At 49.1% G+C, this 18,565-nt stretch overlaps 1 protein-coding gene and 2 pseudogenes across 1 annotated transcript; all 3 read right to left on the bottom strand.

Moving 5' to 3' along the window:
• Nucleotides 1–422: 422 nt before the first annotated feature.
• LOC129011325 (proline-rich protein 20E-like) lies at nucleotides 423–2,104 on the bottom strand (annotated as a pseudogene).
• A 5,713-nt stretch (nucleotides 2,105–7,817) lies between these two features.
• Nucleotides 7,818–9,499, bottom strand: LOC129011324 (proline-rich protein 20E-like; annotated as a pseudogene).
• A 5,661-nt stretch (nucleotides 9,500–15,160) lies between these two features.
• On the bottom strand, nucleotides 15,161–16,869 carry LOC129011323 (proline-rich protein 20E-like). Its single transcript, XM_054446169.2, has 2 exons — nucleotides 16,818–16,869; nucleotides 15,161–15,794 (listed from the first exon to the last, which is right to left on the bottom strand). The coding sequence occupies exons 1-2, from the start codon at nucleotides 16,867–16,869 to the stop codon at nucleotides 15,181–15,183; spliced, it is 666 nt and encodes a 221-aa protein (XP_054302144.1). The 3' UTR covers nucleotides 15,161–15,180.
• Between the last annotated feature and the right edge of the window lie 1,696 nt (nucleotides 16,870–18,565).

Below are 18,565 nucleotides of genomic sequence, written 5' to 3'. Positions count from 1 at the left end.
CTCTCTTGCCTAAGCACCTAGTTTTTGCTGATTCGTTCCTCAGTCCTGTCTATTCTGTGATGCAAACCATCAACATAACTTTGGATTCCAACAACTTTGTTTTTCATTCCAAGCATCTCTAATTGGCTTTTACTATGAGCACAAGAAGATTAGGGGGGCCGCTGGCTTATTTGAACAAGCATTGAGGGACTCCGTGCATGTGTAACTTTGACAGAAGGTGCAAAGCAGAGACAAGAGGGGCATTGGAAGCAGACGGACTACTGTCAGGATCCTGGGAGGAGGGTGTGGATACTCCATTCTGACTACACAAGGTGAGGGCTCCGGTTGGGTTTGGAGGGGAGGAGTGGAGCAGAACTGGGGCTGGGGGGAAAGTCCAGGTGGGAGAAAGGGGGGCTGGGAACAACGTGGGTGGCAAATAGAGGTCAGCATGCAATGTCGGTGAAGAACACTGGGACCCCCTGCACATAGGTGCCGTGGGGGGTTTCAATGACTTGTAAAACAGCTGGGTCGCCCAGAGCCCTAAACCCGACGCAGTGATAGAGGGTCAACGTGGGCTGCCCGGCGACAGCCTGAGGCTCAGAAGCGGGGGGCGGTTCCTGAAGCCACAGCTCAGGTGGCGCCACGTCGGGGCCAGGGCCTTCCTGCACAGTTCCAGGCAGATGACCTGTTTCAGAAAGAGAGAAGGCTGCGGTCTCCCTGATTTCCGGTACCCCTGGTGGCCTGGCTCTCCATGGTGGTCCAGTTGGACGTGCACGTCCGATCCCATCAAGCGTTGTGCCCCCCGTCGCGGGCCAGCGTCCCTGCGGTGCCCACCGCCTCTGCCACGGCCTCGCCCTGCAGGCCGGCTTCCTCCCCGGCGCCGGCCTCTCTCTGCCGGACGAGCTGACTCTGTGGGAGCTGGGGGCTGCCATCTGAAGGGTGTCACGTAAGCAATGGGTTTTGCGGGTTGGGCTGGGTGTGCGGGCTCATCTGCTTCCACGGAGTCTTCAGGGTCCACAACAGAGCAGCCTGGCTCTCTAGGAGGCCCACCGGAGGCTAAAAGAGAAGCAGAGTGTGAGCAGAGAGAGATAGAAGGAATTTTACCCATCAATCAGTTATAGGATACTTTTAGGAATAAATACTCAGAGGAAATAGGGATCATTGATGCTAAAATTATGAGAGAAGAAACAAAACTCTCCACGGAAATTTGAGAATGAAGTGGAGAAGATCTCCCAGAGAAGAAAGCAAAAATCTAAAATGATGGAAAGAAGGATAAAGTATAAGAAAATTAGAGGTATATTGTCACTGAGACAGATCACCATAAAATTTCAGAGTGCTGATGACAGAAGATTCCAAAAGATTCTAGAGAGAGGGAGAAAGAGAAAGGAATGGTGACATGGAAAGGGCCAGGATTCCACGTCCCAAAAATCAGACATCTCAAAAGCGGCAGTCAAATCTAGAACATAACAGAAAGTGACTTCAAAATTTCAAGGGAAATGAATTTCCCACCTAAAATTTCATAGCCAACCAAAGTTTCACTGAAGAATCTGGGAGGGTAGAATGAAGATGTTTCAGATAAGCAAGATCTTAAATGATTTCCTTTCAATGGATGCTCTATTTTTTTGCATCTATGAAGCTAGACAAGATTAAAAGATTTAGGACACTCAGTGTAGGAAGGGAAATGGTTTGGAGAACAATGTGGCAATAGCCATAAAATTCCAATTCCTCCAGAAAAGAACAAGGTGGAAGTACTGGTTTATTACAGGTCAAGATGTAGCGTGAGGACTTGCTCCACTACAGAGAAACAGTAAAACAAAACTACACAAAACAAAACAAGAACAAGAACAACAACAAGAAATCTCAGATTTGGGAAATGGGATACAATTGAAAAGAGGGAAGGGAATTTCCCAGACGACGTGGAAGCTGGGAGCTGACTTATAACAACCGGCCCAGGTTGAGGCAGGCCATGAGAAGGTGAAACAGAGAGTGCTTGTTTGAGTTTGAATTTAAACAATTGGGGAAGAATTGGGGAACAAACGAGATTCAAAAGAGAGTGTCGGGCGTTTGATGTACCTTGATTAGGGGCCATGGTGCGAAGCCGCTTGGAAGGCCTTGGTTCCTCCATGAGCAATCTGCCGGAGGGGCTGGGGAGAAAAACGAGAGAGAACGGATTTAGGAAGACGGGGGTGACAAGGCAGGGGGGTGGACATGGCCTTTCTAGGGAAATTAGGATTCTGTCCCCACCTGCACCCATCCAAGCTCTATCCACCCCTCAGGGACACCAAGACGCACACCTGATCTTCCTACAGCTGGCTCCGGAGATCTGAAAATTAGGAGACTCTTCGACGAAGAGAGGCCTGAGGAGCTGGAGGTGTCCACAGGTTCACCGCTGTAGCTCTGAGGTCGTCCTCCGGCAGGCAGGCAGGCCGGCAGGCAGGCAGGCAGGCAGGCAGGCAGGCAGGCAGGCAGGCAGGCAGGCAGGGAGGCAGGCAGGGAGGCAGGCAGGCAGGCAGGAGCGCGCAGCTGGTTCTGGCTCCGAGCCCAGCAGAGAGCCGACTGCTGGAGGCCGAGCGCGGTCCCTCTTATATGGCAGCAAGGCAATCATGTAAGGGAAGGGCGTCGTCAGTGGGGGGCCCGCTGGGGCGGGCCTGGCTGGGCTTGCGAGGTGCATTGGGCCAGTCCCCTGCCAGTCAAATGGGGCCCTGCTGAGATGCCGCCATTTCTAGAAGTCAGTGGTTGATTGATTAATCTAATCATTGAGGAAAAAACTGCAGAGCGACCTTTAAGTGCCAGCAAAAGGGAGGTGTGGTGCCCTGAAAGTGGCTAATGGGAAGATTTGATTAGATTACATCTGAGCGAGGTCAAGGAAAGCATCCAAAGGCGGGATATTTGGGCTGAAAAGTGGAATACATAAAATTTGAAATGAGTCGACCTGAACCGGGTTGGGAGAGGCAGGGGAGTGAAGAAAGTGTGCCGAGGCCCGGACTGGAAGGGAGTCCGGCACGTTCTGGGAACGGACGGGAGGCCAGGGCCAAGCCCAGAGGTGGTGCGAGGTGGAGGCAGGGGCCGCGCAGGAGCTGGTCTTGTTCCAAGGCAGCGGAAACCCATGGAACGGTGTCCTGCAGTGGGTTCACATTTCAAAAACGACCAGCCTGGCTGTGAAGGAGAGCCAACCCAGGGTCCACAGAATAAGTCAGGAGAGGCAAGAAGGCTATTGCAGCCCTCGGGGTTGGGCGCAGGGTCCTATTAGACTGAGACTGAGGGAGGTAGAGGAGGAGAAAGTTCCCTGGTGGGAGAGAAATTTACAAGAGAAAGCGAGACGCAGTGTGGACAGCCCTTGGAGAAGAGACTGCGGCCTTGGTAGCCCGCCCGTTCATTCAGACGGAGGTGGACCAAGAACCTGCTCTGAATGGGAAGACGCGGAGCTTGGCTTGCGCACATCGGGTTGAAGGAGCTTTTGAGTTGCCCGGTGAGGTTGTCAAACGGCCTTTTGTAAAACGAGTCGAGCTCAGAGAGAGACGGCGATGGGGCTGGAGATGCGTGTGAGGCACACACCACCGTCTTTTATTGCTGTGGGTGCACACACGGGCGGAGGAAGACAGCAGGAAAGACACCAGGACACTGGAGGGGAACCCACAGTGGGTTAGTTGGTTGGTTTGCCTTCTTGTTTATTAGAGAGACGGGTCCTCGCTCTGTAGCCCAGGCTGGAGTGCAGTGGCGCGTTCTCGGCTCACTGCGGCTACTTGGGAGGCTGAGACAGGAGAATGAGTTCAAGTGATTCTCCTGTCTCAGCCTCCGCAGTAGCTGGACTACAGGTGCGCGCCACCACATCGGGAAAATTTCTGTATTTTTTGGAGAGATGAGGTTTCGCTGTGTGCCCAGGCTTGTTTGGAACTCCCGAGCTCAAGAGATCCTGCCCGCTCAACCTCCCGAGTAGCTGGGACCACAGGGGCAAGCCACCATGCCCGGCTAATTATTCTTCTGGTTTGTGTTTTTCGTTGAGTTTAGGTTTTGCTATGTGTTGTCGTAACTTACCTTTTCTGTCCCAAGACCCCATCCAGGGTACCACATTACAATGAGTCATGGTTCCCCTTGGCTGCCACAGTTTCTCACACTGGCCTTGTTTTTGTTGACCTTGACACTTTGAATACTGGTCAGATGTATTTTAGGATGTCCTCTCCTGAAGTTCGTCTGATCTGACTGGAATTATATGTTTTTGTAAGGAAGATTGCAGAGGGAAAGTGCCGTTCCCATCCCATCCTGTCTAGACTAGGCACCATCAGCAGGGCTTGTCACTGCTGCTATTAGTCCTGGTCACCTGGCTGGGGCAGTGTTGATTAGGTTTCTCCACCATCAAGTGATTTTCCCAACTCTTTCTCTACTGTATTGTTTGGAAGTCACTACCTGTAGCCTATACTTTAAAAAAGGGAAGTTATACTTTATCTCCTTGCAGGGGAATAGCTACCTAAATTATCTGGAGTTCTCCTGGGTGGAGGATTTGCCTATTCTTCCCCATGTGTTTATTTATTTAATCATTCATTTATATCAGTATGGACTTATGGACGTCTATTGTATACTTTGGTTTATAATCCCATACTTCAGGGGATGAATGATTTAATAATTGAACTAATTATTTTGTTAAATATTTAACTTAAATATTCAATTACTTATTATTTAGTGAGTTACTTTGTCACTCAAAGTTTCCACCTTTGGCCACCGGGAGCTCCTTTAGTTGGCTTCTGTGTCCTTTTGTCAACCTCCCATCACTGCAGCTTTTGGTTTTGTTTGGTTTTGGGCTGCTCCTTTCTCCCTGGCACCACAGGATGCTCCACGCTTATTTGCCTATTCTCATCCTTATTGGGGTTTCCTGTGCTCACTGACCACACCCATAGATTCTTTTATGAAGGTTCCATTCAACCCTTTTATCTTTCTTATTGGGTAACTTTTTTTTTTCTTTTTTTCTTTTCTTTTTTTTTTTTCCAATTTGAGACAAACTTTTCCTCTTGTCACTCAGGCTGCAGTGCCATAGCATGACCTCGGATCACTGCAATGGGGCAATCTTGGCTTCCTGCAACCTCCGCCTCCTGGCTTCAAAGGATTCTCCTGCCTCAGCCTCCTGAGTAGCTGGGACTATAGTGGCCCACCACCATGCCTGGCTAATTTTTCTATTTTTATTAGGCTGAGGCATGAGGATCGCTTCAACCCCGGGAATGGAGGTCTCAGTGAGCTGAAGCCACTCACTGCACTCCAGCCTGGGTGAAAGAGTGAGACTCTGTTTGAAAATCAATCAATAAATGAATGAATAAATAAAGCAAGAGAAATTACCAAGGGATCTTGGAGCCTGCCTGGAGTCTGAGCTACTTAGCAAGCTGATGTGGGAGGATCACCTGAGCTGAGGAGGTTCAGGCTGCACTCAGCTGTGATTGCACCACTGCACTCCAGCCTGGGTGACTGAATGAGACCCTGTCTTACTCCACGTACAGATGTTTAATGAAGCACTTCGGTGGTAGAAATATCCTGGAAGCGGCGTATCAGCGGACCGTCACCTGCATAGTGTAAAACCTGTGCATCTTTCAGACAGATATACAGCAAGAAGATAGTGGCACATGTGTGTAGGATGACTGTGAGGGTGCTTTCTGGCTTAAGGATGACAGACCCCAAAGGCAAGCCAAGAAGCAGCTCCCGCTGCACAGTGCTCATTGTGATCCATGCCACGCTTCAACACAAAGTCACCTGTTCCTACTTTGGAGACGCACGTGCTCCACAGAGGCGCTGGTCCTGACCACACCCGCGTTACCCGCCTGGACCCTATAGTCACTTCAGCATGACCCCTGGCACATGGCATGCCAGGTGTTTTTAAACTCGAGCCACAAACGATGCTCTTCTTGTATGTGTTTGTTGGTGTAAACTTATGTGATTATGGGGAGAGATGCAATATGAATGGAGAACAGAGACCGTAGACACTATCTTTCTACCTTTTTTTCTGCTTTTAGTAAACACATTTTATATTTGTGATTGGTGAAATTTTAGTAAAAGAACTGTAGTATAAAGCAAGTCTTAAGAGAAAGGTTTATTTAAAAGGATTGAATGCACAAGAAAACAATCTTTGATGTAAAAAGTTATCTTTATTTTATTTGGACATTTACAAACGAGTGAAAATCAGCTAATAAAAGCCTACTGAATAGAACACAAAATACAAAAATTCGTAATACACCTTTTGTCACTCTGAAAAGATGGGAACTACCTCAACTTAAACATCTATGAGAAACTTGCAGCAAACATCTTGGTTAATGGTGAAACATTTAAAATATTCCCCTTAAAGTCAGGAGGAAGCCAAGGATGCTGCCGTGGAATTGCCGATTCCTTATTCAGCGGTTTCAGTGAGTCATGCACTCTCCTTGTTTCTGCTAACCCCCCTAACACCTTTTGTTTGATTCATCAAATTTTCTTTGATCCCCTTTTTCCTCAATCTCTTTGATTCCAATTCTCTTAGTGGTTCCCAACGGGTACCTACATTGAGACTTAAAAATGTGTCAGAGTCTAGAGTTTCATTGCTCTTCTATTCAGCCACTATATCGTCTCCAGGCATGAGAGAAGAACTTTAGCAACTTCTAGCTCCTTGTGAATTTTCCCATGCCCCACATGCCTATATCAATGTCTTCTGGAATTTTAATTCTAGGTCATCAATCTTTTTTCCAGAATCATACTTATCTAGACTTAATAATACAGTTTCCTAATTTCCCTGGTTACTGACTGTGGCTGCATCCCACTTCTCCCAAGTTGTCTGGTTTGGCTTTTTCCTGGCTGAAAAACATGACTTGTACTTTCACTGTGCATAACAGTTCCATTCCAATCGCCTTGTACAGAAAGGGGGTTTAGCCGCTTGCAGGTTATAAGTTGTGTAGTCTAAGTTCAGGGGAAGCTCAGGCTTCGGGTCCAGTCTGAGTAGGATTCTGCCTTTTCCTCCCTTTTCTGGCTGCCATTCCTCCCTTCATGTGGCCGTGACCTTGAGCGGAAACTGCCTGCCTCCTTCTCTCCCCAACAATTTCTTTGATTGCTCATAGAACACTAGATTCAGAGTGATTTCCCTCTGGAAGCTCGGAGGATATTGCACCATTGCTTTCCATAGTCATCCATGCTGGCAGGCAAAGTCTAAGGTCACCCTACTTCTGCTTTCCTTGTAGGTCTCAGCTCTCAGGCAGCTTTTGGGATGTTCTCTTCACCATACTTCACACTCTCAACGGGTGTTATTCTTGTATCCTGCTCAGGATTCATAGATTTCTTCCATTGGGAGAAACCATTGGCCATGATTTCTTTGTATTTTGCTGTCATACACATGTTCTGGCTCTCTCGGGAGAGCTCCATGTTAGATGACCTCCGGTCCTCACGATGACTGTTCTTTCACACTGTCCGTCTCTCTCTTGCCTAAGCACCTAGTTTTTGCTGATTCGTTCCTCAGTCCTGTCTATTCTGTGATGCAAACCATCAACATAACTTTGGATTCCAACAACTTTGTTTTTCATTCCAAGCATCTCTAATTGGCTTTTACTATGAGCACAAGAAGATTAGGGGGGCCGCTGGCTTATTTGAACAAGCATTGAGGGACTCCGTGCATGTGTAACTTTGACAGAAGGTGCAAAGCAGAGACAAGAGGGGCATTGGAAGCAGACGGACTACTGTCAGGATCCTGGGAGGAGGGTGTGGATACTCCATTCTGACTACACAAGGTGAGGGCTCCGGTTGGGTTTGGAGGGGAGGAGTGGAGCAGAACTGGGGCTGGGGGGAAAGTCCAGGTGGGAGAAAGGGGGGCTGGGAACAACGTGGGTGGCAAATAGAGGTCAGCATGCAATGTCGGTGAAGAACACTGGGACCCCCTGCACATAGGTGCCGTGGGAGGTTTCAATGACTTGTAAAACAGCTGGGTCGCCCAGAGCCCTAAACCCGACGCAGTGATAGAGGGTCAACGTGGGCTGCCCGGCGACAGCCTGAGGCTCAGAAGCGGGGGGCGGTTCCTGAAGCCACAGCTCAGGTGGCGCCACGTCGGGGCCAGGGCCTTCCTGCACAGTTCCAGGCAGATGACCTGTTTCAGAAAGAGAGAAGGCTGCGGTCTCCCTGATTTCCGGTACCCCTGGTGGCCTGGCTCTCCATGGTGGTCCAGTTGGACGTGCACGTCCGATCCCATCAAGCGTTGTGCCCCCCGTCGCGGGCCAGCGTCCCTGCGGTGCCCACCGCCTCTGCCACGGCCTCGCCCTGCAGGCCGGCTTCCTCCCCGGCGCCGGCCTCTCTCTGCCGGACGAGCTGACTCTGTGGGAGCTGGGGGCTGCCATCTGAAGGGTGTCACGTAAGCAATGGGTTTTGCGGGTTGGGCTGGCTGTGCGGGCTCATCTGCTTCCACGGAGTCTTCAGGGTCCACAACAGAGCAGCCTGGCTCTCTAGGAGGCCCACCGGAGGCTAAAAGAGAAGCAGAGTGTGAGCAGAGAGAGATAGAAGGAATTTTACCCATCAATCAGTTATAGGATACTTTTAGGAATAAATACTCAGAGGAAATAGGGATCATTGATGCTAAAATTATGAGAGAAGAAACAAAACTCTCCACGGAAATTTGAGAATGAAGTGGAGAAGATCTCCCAGAGAAGAAAGCAAAAATCTAAAATGATGGAAAGAAGGATAAAGTATAAGAAAATTAGAGGTATATTGTCACTGAGACAGATCACCATAAAATTTCAGAGTGCTGATGACAGAAGATTCCAAAAGATTCTAGAGAGAGGGAGAAAGAGAAAGGAATGGTGACATGGAAAGGGCCAGGATTCCACGTCCCAAAAATCAGACATCTCAAAAGCGGCAGTCAAATCTAGAACATAACAGAAAGTGACTTCAAAATTTCAAGGGAAATGAATTTCCCACCTAAAATTTCATAGCCAACCAAAGTTTCACTGAAGAATCTGGGAGGGTAGAATGAAGATGTTTCAGATAAGCAAGATCTTAAATGATTTCCTTTCAATGGATGCTCTATTTTTTTGCATCTATGAAGCTAGACAAGATTAAAAGATTTAGGACACTCAGTGTAGGAAGGGAAATGGTTTGGAGAACAATGTGGCAATAGCCATAAAATTCCAATTCCTCCAGAAAAGAACATGGTGGAAGTACTGGTTTATTACAGGTCAAGATGTAGCGTGAGGACTTGCTCCACTACAGAGAAACAGTAAAACAAAACTACACAAAACAAAACAAGAACAAGAACAACAACAAGAAATCTCAGATTTGGGAAATGGGATACAATTGAAAAGAGGGAAGGGAATTTCCCAGACGACGTGGAAGCTGGGAGCTGACTTATAACAACCGGCCCAGGTTGAGGCAGGCCATGAGAAGGTGAAACAGAGAGTGCTTGTTTGAGTTTGAATTTAAACAATTGGGGAAGAATTGGGGAACAAACGAGATTCAAAAGAGAGTGTCGGGCGTTTGATGTACCTTGATTAGGGGCCATGGTGCGAAGCCGCTTGGAAGGCCTTGGTTCCTCCATGAGCAATCTGCCGGAGGGGCTGGGGAGAAAAACGAGAGAGAACGGATTTAGGAAGACGGGGGTGACAAGGCAGGGGGGTGGACATGGCCTTTCTAGGGAAATTAGGATTCTGTCCCCACCTGCACCCATCCAAGCTCTATCCACCCCTCAGGGACACCAAGACGCACACCTGATCTTCCTACAGCTGGCTCCGGAGATCTGAAAATTAGGAGACTCTTCGACGAAGAGAGGCCTGAGGAGCTGGAGGTGTCCACAGGTTCACCGCTGTAGCTCTGAGGTCGTCCTCCGGCAGGCAGGCAGGCAGGCAGGCAGGCAGGCAGGCAGGGAGGCAGGCAGGGAGGCAGGCAGGCAGGCAGGAGCGCGCAGCTGGTTCTGGCTCCGAGCCCAGCAGAGAGCCGACTGCTGGAGGCCGAGCGCGGTCCCTCTTATATGGCAGCAAGGCAATCATGTAAGGGAAGGGCGTCGTCAGTGGGGGGCCCGCTGGGGCGGGCCTGGCTGGGCTTGCGAGGTGCATTGGGCCAGTCCCCTGCCAGTCAAATGGGGCCCTGCTGAGATGCCGCCATTTCTAGAAGTCAGTGGTTGATTGATTAATCTAATCATTGAGGAAAAAACTGCAGAGCGACCTTTAAGTGCCAGCAAAAGGGAGGTGTGGTGCCCTGAAAGTGGCTAATGGGAAGATTTGATTAGATTACATCTGAGCGAGGTCAAGGAAAGCATCCAAAGGCGGGATATTTGGGCTGAAAAGTGGAATACATAAAATTTGAAATGAGTCGACCTGAACCGGGTTGGGAGAGGCAGGGGAGTGAAGAAAGTGTGCCGAGGCCCGGACTGGAAGGGAGTCCGGCACGTTCTGGGAACGGACGGGAGGCCAGGGCCAAGCCCAGAGGTGGTGCGAGGTGGAGGCAGGGGCCGCGCAGGAGCTGGTCTTGTTCCAAGGCAGCGGAAACCCATGGAACGGTGTCCTGCAGTGGGTTCACATTTCAAAAACGACCAGCCTGGCTGTGAAGGAGAGCCAACCCAGGGTCCACAGAATAAGTCAGGAGAGGCAAGAAGGCTATTGCAGCCCTCGGGGTTGGGCGCAGGGTCCTATTAGACTGAGACTGAGGGAGGTAGAGGAGGAGAAAGTTCCCTGGTGGGAGAGAAATTTACAAGAGAAAGCGAGACGCAGTGTGGACAGCCCTTGGAGAAGAGACTGCGGCCTTGGTAGCCCGCCCGTTCATTCAGACGGAGGTGGACCAAGAACCTGCTCTGAATGGGAAGACGCGGAGCTTGGCTTGCGCACATCGGGTTGAAGGAGCTTTTGAGTTGCCCGGTGAGGTTGTCAAACGGCCTTTTGTAAAACGAGTCGAGCTCAGAGAGAGACGGCGATGGGGCTGGAGATGCGTGTGAGGCACACACCACCGTCTTTTATTGCTGTGGGTGCACACACGGGCGGAGGAAGACAGCAGGAAAGACACCAGGACACTGGAGGGGAACCCACAGTGGGTTAGTTGGTTGGTTTGCCTTCTTGTTTATTAGAGAGACGGGTCCTCGCTCTGTAGCCCAGGCTGGAGTGCAGTGGCGCGTTCTCGGCTCACTGCGGCTACTTGGGAGGCTGAGACAGGAGAATGAGTTCAAGTGATTCTCCTGTCTCAGCCTCCGCAGTAGCTGGACTACAGGTGCGCGCCACCACATCGGGAAAATTTCTGTATTTTTTGGAGAGATGAGGTTTCGCTGTGTGCCCAGGCTTGTTTGGAACTCCCGAGCTCAAGAGATCCTGCCCGCTCAACCTCCCGAGTAGCTGGGACCACAGGGGCAAGCCACCATGCCCGGCTAATTATTCTTCTGGTTTGTGTTTTTCGTTGAGTTTAGGTTTTGCTATGTGTTGTCGTAACTTACCTTTTCTGTCCCAAGACCCCATCCAGGGTACCACATTACAATGAGTCATGGTTCCCCTTGGCTGCCACAGTTTCTCACACTGGCCTTGTTTTTGTTGACCTTGACACTTTGAATACTGGTCAGATGTATTTTAGGATGTCCTCTCCTGAAGTTCGTCTGATCTGACTGGAATTATATGTTTTTGTAAGGAAGATTGCAGAGGGAAAGTGCCGTTCCCATCCCATCCTGTCTAGACTAGGCACCATCAGCAGGGCTTGTCACTGCTGCTATTAGTCCTGGTCACCTGGCTGGGGCAGTGTTGATTAGGTTTCTCCACCATCAAGTGATTTTCCCAACTCTTTCTCTACTGTATTGTTTGGAAGTCACTACCTGTAGCCTATACTTTAAAAAAGGGAAGTTATACTTTATCTCCTTGCAGGGGAATAGCTACCTAAATTATCTGGAGTTCTCCTGGGTGGAGGATTTGCCTATTCTTCCCCATGTGTTTATTTATTTAATCATTCATTTATATCAGTATGGACTTATGGACGTCTATTGTATACTTTGGTTTATAATCCCATACTTCAGGGGATGAATGATTTAATAATTGAACTAATTATTTTGTTAAATATTTAACTTAAATATTCAATTACTTATTATTTAGTGAGTTACTTTGTCACTCAAAGTTTCCACCTTTGGCCACCGGGAGCTCCTTTAGTTGGCTTCTGTGTCCTTTTGTCAACCTCCCATCACTGCAGCTTTTGGTTTTGTTTGGTTTTGGGCTGCTCCTTTCTCCCTGGCACCACAGGATGCTCCACGCTTATTTGCCTATTCTCATCCTTATTGGGGTTTCCTGTGCTCACTGACCACACCCATAGATTCTTTTATGAAGGTTCCATTCAACCCTTTTATCTTTCTTATTGGGTAACTTTTTTTTTTCTTTTTTTCTTTTCTTTTTTTTTTTTCCAATTTGAGACAAACTTTTCCTCTTGTCACTCAGGCTGCAGTGCCATAGCATGACCTCGGATCACTGCAATGGGGCAATCTTGGCTTCCTGCAACCTCCGCCTCCTGGCTTCAAAGGATTCTCCTGCCTCAGCCTCCTGAGTAGCTGGGACTATAGTGGCCCACCACCATGCCTGGCTAATTTTTCTATTTTTATTAGGCTGAGGCATGAGGATCGCTTCAACCCCGGGAATGGAGGTCTCGGTGAGCTGAAGCCACTCACTGCACTCCAGCCTGGGTGAAAGAGTGAGACTCTGTTTGAAAATCAATCAATAAATGAATGAATAAATAAAGCAAGAGAAATTACCAAGGGATCTTGGAGCCTGCCTGGAGTCTGAGCTACTTAGCAAGCTGATGTGGGAGGATCACCTGAGCTGAGGAGGTTCAGGCTGCACTCAGCTGTGATTGCACCACTGCACTCCAGCCTGGGTGACTGAATGAGACCCTGTCTTACTCCACGTACAGATGTTTAATGAAGCACTTCGGTGGTAGAAATATCCTGGAAGCGGCGTATCAGCGGACCGTCACCTGCATAGTGTAAAACCTGTGCATCTTTCAGACAGATATACAGCAAGAAGATAGTGGCACATGTGTGTAGGATGACTGTGAGGGTGCTTTCTGGCTTAAGGATGACAGACCCCAAAGGCAAGCCAAGAAGCAGCTCCCGCTGCACAGTGCTCATTGTGATCCATGCCACGCTTCAACACAAAGTCACCTGTTCCTACTTTGGAGACGCACGTGCTCCACAGAGGCGCTGGTCCTGACCACACCCGCGTTACCCGCCTGGACCCTATAGTCACTTCAGCATGACCCCTGGCACATGGCATGCCAGGTGTTTTTAAACTCGAGCCACAAACGATGCTCTTCTTGTATGTGTTTGTTGGTGTAAACTTATGTGATTATGGGGAGAGATGCAATATGAATGGAGAACAGAGACCGTAGACACTATCTTTCTACCTTTTTTTCTGCTTTTAGTAAACACATTTTATATTTGTGATTGGTGAAATTTTAGTAAAAGAACTGTAGTATAAAGCAAGTCTTAAGAGAAAGGTTTATTTAAAAGGATTGAATGCACAAGAAAACAATCTTTGATGTAAAAAGTTATCTTTATTTTATTTGGACATTTACAAACGAGTGAAAATCAGCTAATAAAAGCCTACTGAATAGAACACAAAATACAAAAATTCGTAATACACCTTTTGTCACTCTGAAAAGATGGGAACTACCTCAACTTAAACATCTATGAGAAACTTGCAGCAAACATCTTGGTTAATGGTGAAACATTTAAAATATTCCCCTTAAAGTCAGGAGGAAGCCAAGGATGCTGCCGTGGAATTGCCGATTCCTTATTCAGCGGTTTCAGTGAGTCATGCACTCTCCTTGTTTCTGCTAACCCCCCTAACACCTTTTGTTTGATTCATCAAATTTTCTTTGATCCCCTTTTTCCTCAATCTCTTTGATTCCAATTCTCTTAGTGGTTCCCAACGGGTACCTACATTGAGACTTAAAAATGTGTCAGAGTCTAGAGTTTCATTGCTCTTCTATTCAGCCACTATATCGTCTCCAGGCATGAGAGAAGAACTTTAGCAACTTCTAGCTCCTTGTGAATTTTCCCATGCCCCACATGCCTATATCAATGTCTTCTGGAATTTTAATTCTAGGTCATCAATCTTTTTTCCAGAATCATACTTATCTAGACTTAATAATACAGTTTCCTAATTTCCCTGGTTACTGACTGTGGCTGCATCCCACTTCTCCCAAGTTGTCTGGTTTGGCTTTTTCCTGGCTGAAAAACATGACTTGTACTTTCACTGTGCATAACAGTTCCATTCCAATCGCCTTGTACAGAAAGGGGGTTTAGCCGCTTGCAGGTTATAAGTTGTGTAGTCTAAGTTCAGGGGAAGCTCAGGCTTCGGGTCCAGTCTGAGTAGGATTCTGCCTTTTCCTCCCTTTTCTGGCTGCCATTCCTCCCTTCATGTGGCCGTGACCTTGAGCGGAAACTGCCTGCCTCCTTCTCTCCCCAACAATTTCTTTGATTGCTCATAGAACACTAGATTCAGAGTGATTTCCCTCTGGAAGCTCGGAGGATATTGCACCATTGCTTTCCATAGTCATCCATGCTGGCAGGCAAAGTCTAAGGTCACCCTACTTCTGCTTTCCTTGTAGGTCTCAGCTCTCAGGCAGCTTTTGGGATGTTCTCTTCACCATACTTCACACTCTCAACGGGTGTTATTCTTGTATCCTGCTCAGGATTCATAGATTTCTTCCATTGGGAGAAACCATTGGCCATGATTTCTTTGTATTTTGCTGTCATACACATGTTCTGGCTCTCTCGGGAGAGCTCCATGTTAGATGACCTCCGGTCCTCACGATGACTGTTCTTTCACACTGTCCGTCTCTCTCTTGCCTAAGCACCTAGTTTTTGCTGATTCGTTCCTCAGTCCTGTCTATTCTGTGATGCAAACCATCAACATAACTTTGGATTCCAACAACTTTGTTTTTCATTCCAAGCATCTCTAATTGGCTTTTACTATGAGCACAAGAAGATTAGGGGGGCCGCTGGCTTATTTGAACAAGCATTGAGGGACTCCGTGCATGTGTAACTTTGACAGAAGGTGCAAAGCAGAGACAAGAGGGGCATTGGAAGCAGACGGACTACTGTCAGGATCCTGGGAGGAGGGTGTGGATACTCCATTCTGACTACACAAGGTGAGGGCTCCGGTTGGGTTTGGAGGGGAGGAGTGGAGCAGAACTGGGGCTGGGGGGAAAGTCCAGGTGGGAGAAAGGGGGGCTGGGAACAACGTGGGTGGCAAATAGAGGTCAGCATGCAATGTCGGTGAAGAACACTGGGACCCCCTGCACATAGGTGCCGTGGGGGGTTTCAATGACTTGTAAAACAGCTGGGTCGCCCAGAGCCCTAAACCCGACGCAGTGATAGAGGGTCAACGTGGGCTGCCCGGCGACAGCCTGAGGCTCAGAAGCGGGGGGCGGCTCCTGAAGCCCCAGCTCAGGTGGCGCCACGTCGGGGCCAGGGCCTTCCTGCGCAGTTCCAGGCAGATGACCTGTTTCAGAAAGAGAGAAGGCTGCGGTCTCCCTGATTTCCGGTTCCCCCTGGTGGCCTGGCTCTCCATGGTGGTCCAGTTGGACGTGCACGTCCGATCCCATCAAGCGTTGTGCCCCCCGTCTCGGGCCAGCGTCCCTGCGGGGCCCACCGCCTCTGCCACGGCCTCGCCCTGCCGGCCGGCTTCCTCCCCGGCGCCGGCCTCTCTCTGCCGGACGAGCTGACTCTGTGGGAGCTGGGGGCTGCCATCTGAAGGGTGTCACGTAAGCAATGGGTTTTGCGGGTTGGGCTGGGTGTGCGGGCTCATCTGCTTCCACGGAGTCTTCAGGGTCCACAACAGAGCAGCCTGGCTCTCTAGGAGGCCCACCGGAGGCTAAAAGAGAAGCAGAGTGTGAGCAGAGAGAGATAGAAGGAATTTTACCCATCAATCAGTTATAGGATACTTTTAGGAATAAATACTCAGAGGAAATAGGGATCATTGATGCTAAAATTATGAGAGAAGAAACAAAACTCTCCACGGAAATTTGAGAATGAAGTGGAGAAGATCTCCCAGAGAAGAAAGCAAAAATCTAAAATGATGGAAAGAAGGATAAAGTATAAGAAAATTAGAGGTATATTGTCACTGAGACAGATCACCATAAAATTTCAGAGTGCTGATGACAGAAGATTCCAAAAGATTCTAGAGAGAGGGAGAAAGAGAAAGGAATGGTGACATGGAAAGGGCCAGGATTCCACGTCCCAAAAATCAGACATCTCAAAAGCGGCAGTCAAATCTAGAACATAACAGAAAGTGACTTCAAAATTTCAAGGGAAATGAATTTCCCACCTAAAATTTCATAGCCAACCAAAGTTTCACTGAAGAATCTGGGAGGGTAGAATGAAGATGTTTCAGATAAGCAAGATCTTAAATGATTTCCTTTCAATGGATGCTCTATTTTTTTGCATCTATGAAGCTAGACAAGATTAAAAGATTTAGGACACTCAGTGTAGGAAGGGAAATGGTTTGGAGAACAATGTGGCAATAGCCATAAAATTCCAATTCCTCCAGAAAAGAGCAAGGTGGAAGTACTGGTTTATTACAGGTCAAGATGTAGCGTGAGGACTTGCTCCACTACAGAGAAACAGTAAAACAAAACTACACAAAACAAAACAAGAACAAGAACAACAACAACAACAAGAAATCTCAGATTTGGGAAATGGGATACAATTGAAAAGAGGGAAAGGAGTTTCCCAGACGACGTGGAAGCTGGGAGCTGACTTATAACAACCGGCCCAGGTTGAGGCAGGCCATGAGAAGGTGAAACAGAGAGTGTTTGATTGAGTTTGAATTTAAACAATTGGGGAAGAATTGGGGAAAAAACGAGATTCAAAAGAGAGTGTCGGGCGTTTGATGTACCTTGATTAGGGGCCATGGTGCGAAGCCGCTTGGAAGGCCTTGGTTCCTCCATGAGCAATCTGCCGGAGGGGCTGGGGAGAAAAACGAGAGAGAACGGATTTAGGAAGACGGGGGTGACAAGGCAGGGGGATGGACATGGCCTTTCTAGGGAAATTAGGATTCTGTCCCCACCTGCACCCATCCAAGCTCTATCCACCCCTCAGGGACACCAAGACACACACCTGATCTTCCTACAGCTGGCTCCGGAGATCAGAAAATTAGGAGACTCTTCGACGAAGAGAGGCCTGAGAAACTGGAGGTGTCCACAGGTTCACTGCTGTAGCTGTGAGGTCGTCCTCCGGCAGCCAGGCATTCAGACAGGCAGGCAGGCAGGCAGGCAGGCAGGCAGGCAGGCAGGCAGGAGCGCACAGCTGGTTATGGCTCCAAGCCCAGCAGAGAGCCGACTGCTTGGAGGCCGAGCGCGGTCCCTCTTATATGGCAGCAAGGCAGTCACGTAAGGGACGGGCCTCGTCAGAAGGGGGACGGCTGGGGCGGGCCTGGCCGGGTTTGCGAGGTGCATTGGGCCAGTCCCCTGCCAGTCAAATGGGTAGCTGCTGAGATGCCACCATTTCTAGAAGTCAGTGGTTGATTGATTAATCTAATCATTGAGGGAAAAAATGCAGAACGACCTTTAAGTGCCCGCAAAAGGGAGGTGTGGCCCTGAAAGTGGCTAATGGGAAGATTTGATTAGATTACATCTGAGCGAGGTCAAGGAAAGCATGCAAAGGCGGGATGTTTGGGCTGAAAAGTGGAATACATAAAATTTGAAATGAGTCGACCTGAACCGGGTTGGGAGAGGCAGGGGAGTGAAGAAAGTGTGCCGAGGCCCGGACTGGAAGGGAGTCCGGCACGTTCTGGGAACGGACGGGAGGCCAGGGCCAAGCCCAGAGGTGGTGCGAGGTGGAGGCAGGGGCTGCGCAGGAGCTGGTCTTGTTCCAAGGCAGCGGAAACCCATGGAACGGTGTCCTGCAGTGGGTTCACATTTCAAAAACGACCAGCCTGGCTGTGAAGGAGAGCCATCCCAGGGTTCACAGAATAAGTCAGGGGAGGGAAGAAGGCTATTGCAGCCCTCAGGGTTGGGCGCAGGGTCCTATTAGACTGAGACTGAGGGAGGTAGAGGAGGAGAAAGTTCCCTGGTGGGAGAGAAATTTACAAGAGAAAGCGAGACGCAGTGTGGACAGCCCTTGGAGAAGAGACTGCGGCCTTGGTAGCCCGCCCGTTCATTCAGACAGAGGTGGACCAAGAACCTGCTCTGAATGGGAAGACGCGGAGCTTGGCTTGCGCACATCGGGTTGAAGGAGCTTTTGAGTTGCCCGGTGAGGTTGTCAAACGGCCTTTTGTAAAACGAGTCGAGCTCAGAGAGAGACGGCGATGGGGCTGGAGATGCGTGTGAGACACACACCACCGGCTTTTATTGCTGTGGGTGCACACACGGGCGGAGGAAGACAGCAGGAAAGACACCAGGACACTGGAGGGGAATCCACAGTGGGTTAGTTGGTTGGTTTGCGTTCTTGTTTTTTAGAGAGACGGGTTCTCGTTCTGTAGCCCAGGCTGGAGTGCAGTGGCGCGTTCTCGGTTCACTGCGGCTACTTGGGAAACTGAGATAAGTGAATGAGTTCAAGTGATTCTCCTGTCTCAGCCTCCGGAGTAGCTGTACTAGAGGTGCGCACCACCATATCGGGATAATTTTTTTGTCTTTTGTAGAGATG

The sequence above is a fragment of the Pongo pygmaeus genome, chromosome 14 (assembly GCF_028885625.2).
Source record: "Pongo pygmaeus isolate AG05252 chromosome 14, NHGRI_mPonPyg2-v2.0_pri, whole genome shotgun sequence".
NCBI classification, from domain to species: Eukaryota; Metazoa; Chordata; class Mammalia; order Primates; family Hominidae; genus Pongo; species Pongo pygmaeus.
This window is presented reverse-complemented; position numbering and strand designations above follow the sequence as displayed.

Coding starts and splice junctions, on each gene's coding strand:
- LOC129011323 (XM_054446169.2), bottom strand. CDS start 16,869: ATGGAGGAACCAAGGCCTTCCAAGCGGCTTCGCACCATGGCCCCTAAT. Junction 15,795..16,817: donor CACCATGGCCCCTAATCAAG/GTACATCAAACG, acceptor CTTCTCTTTTAG/CCTCCGGTGGGCCTCCTAGA.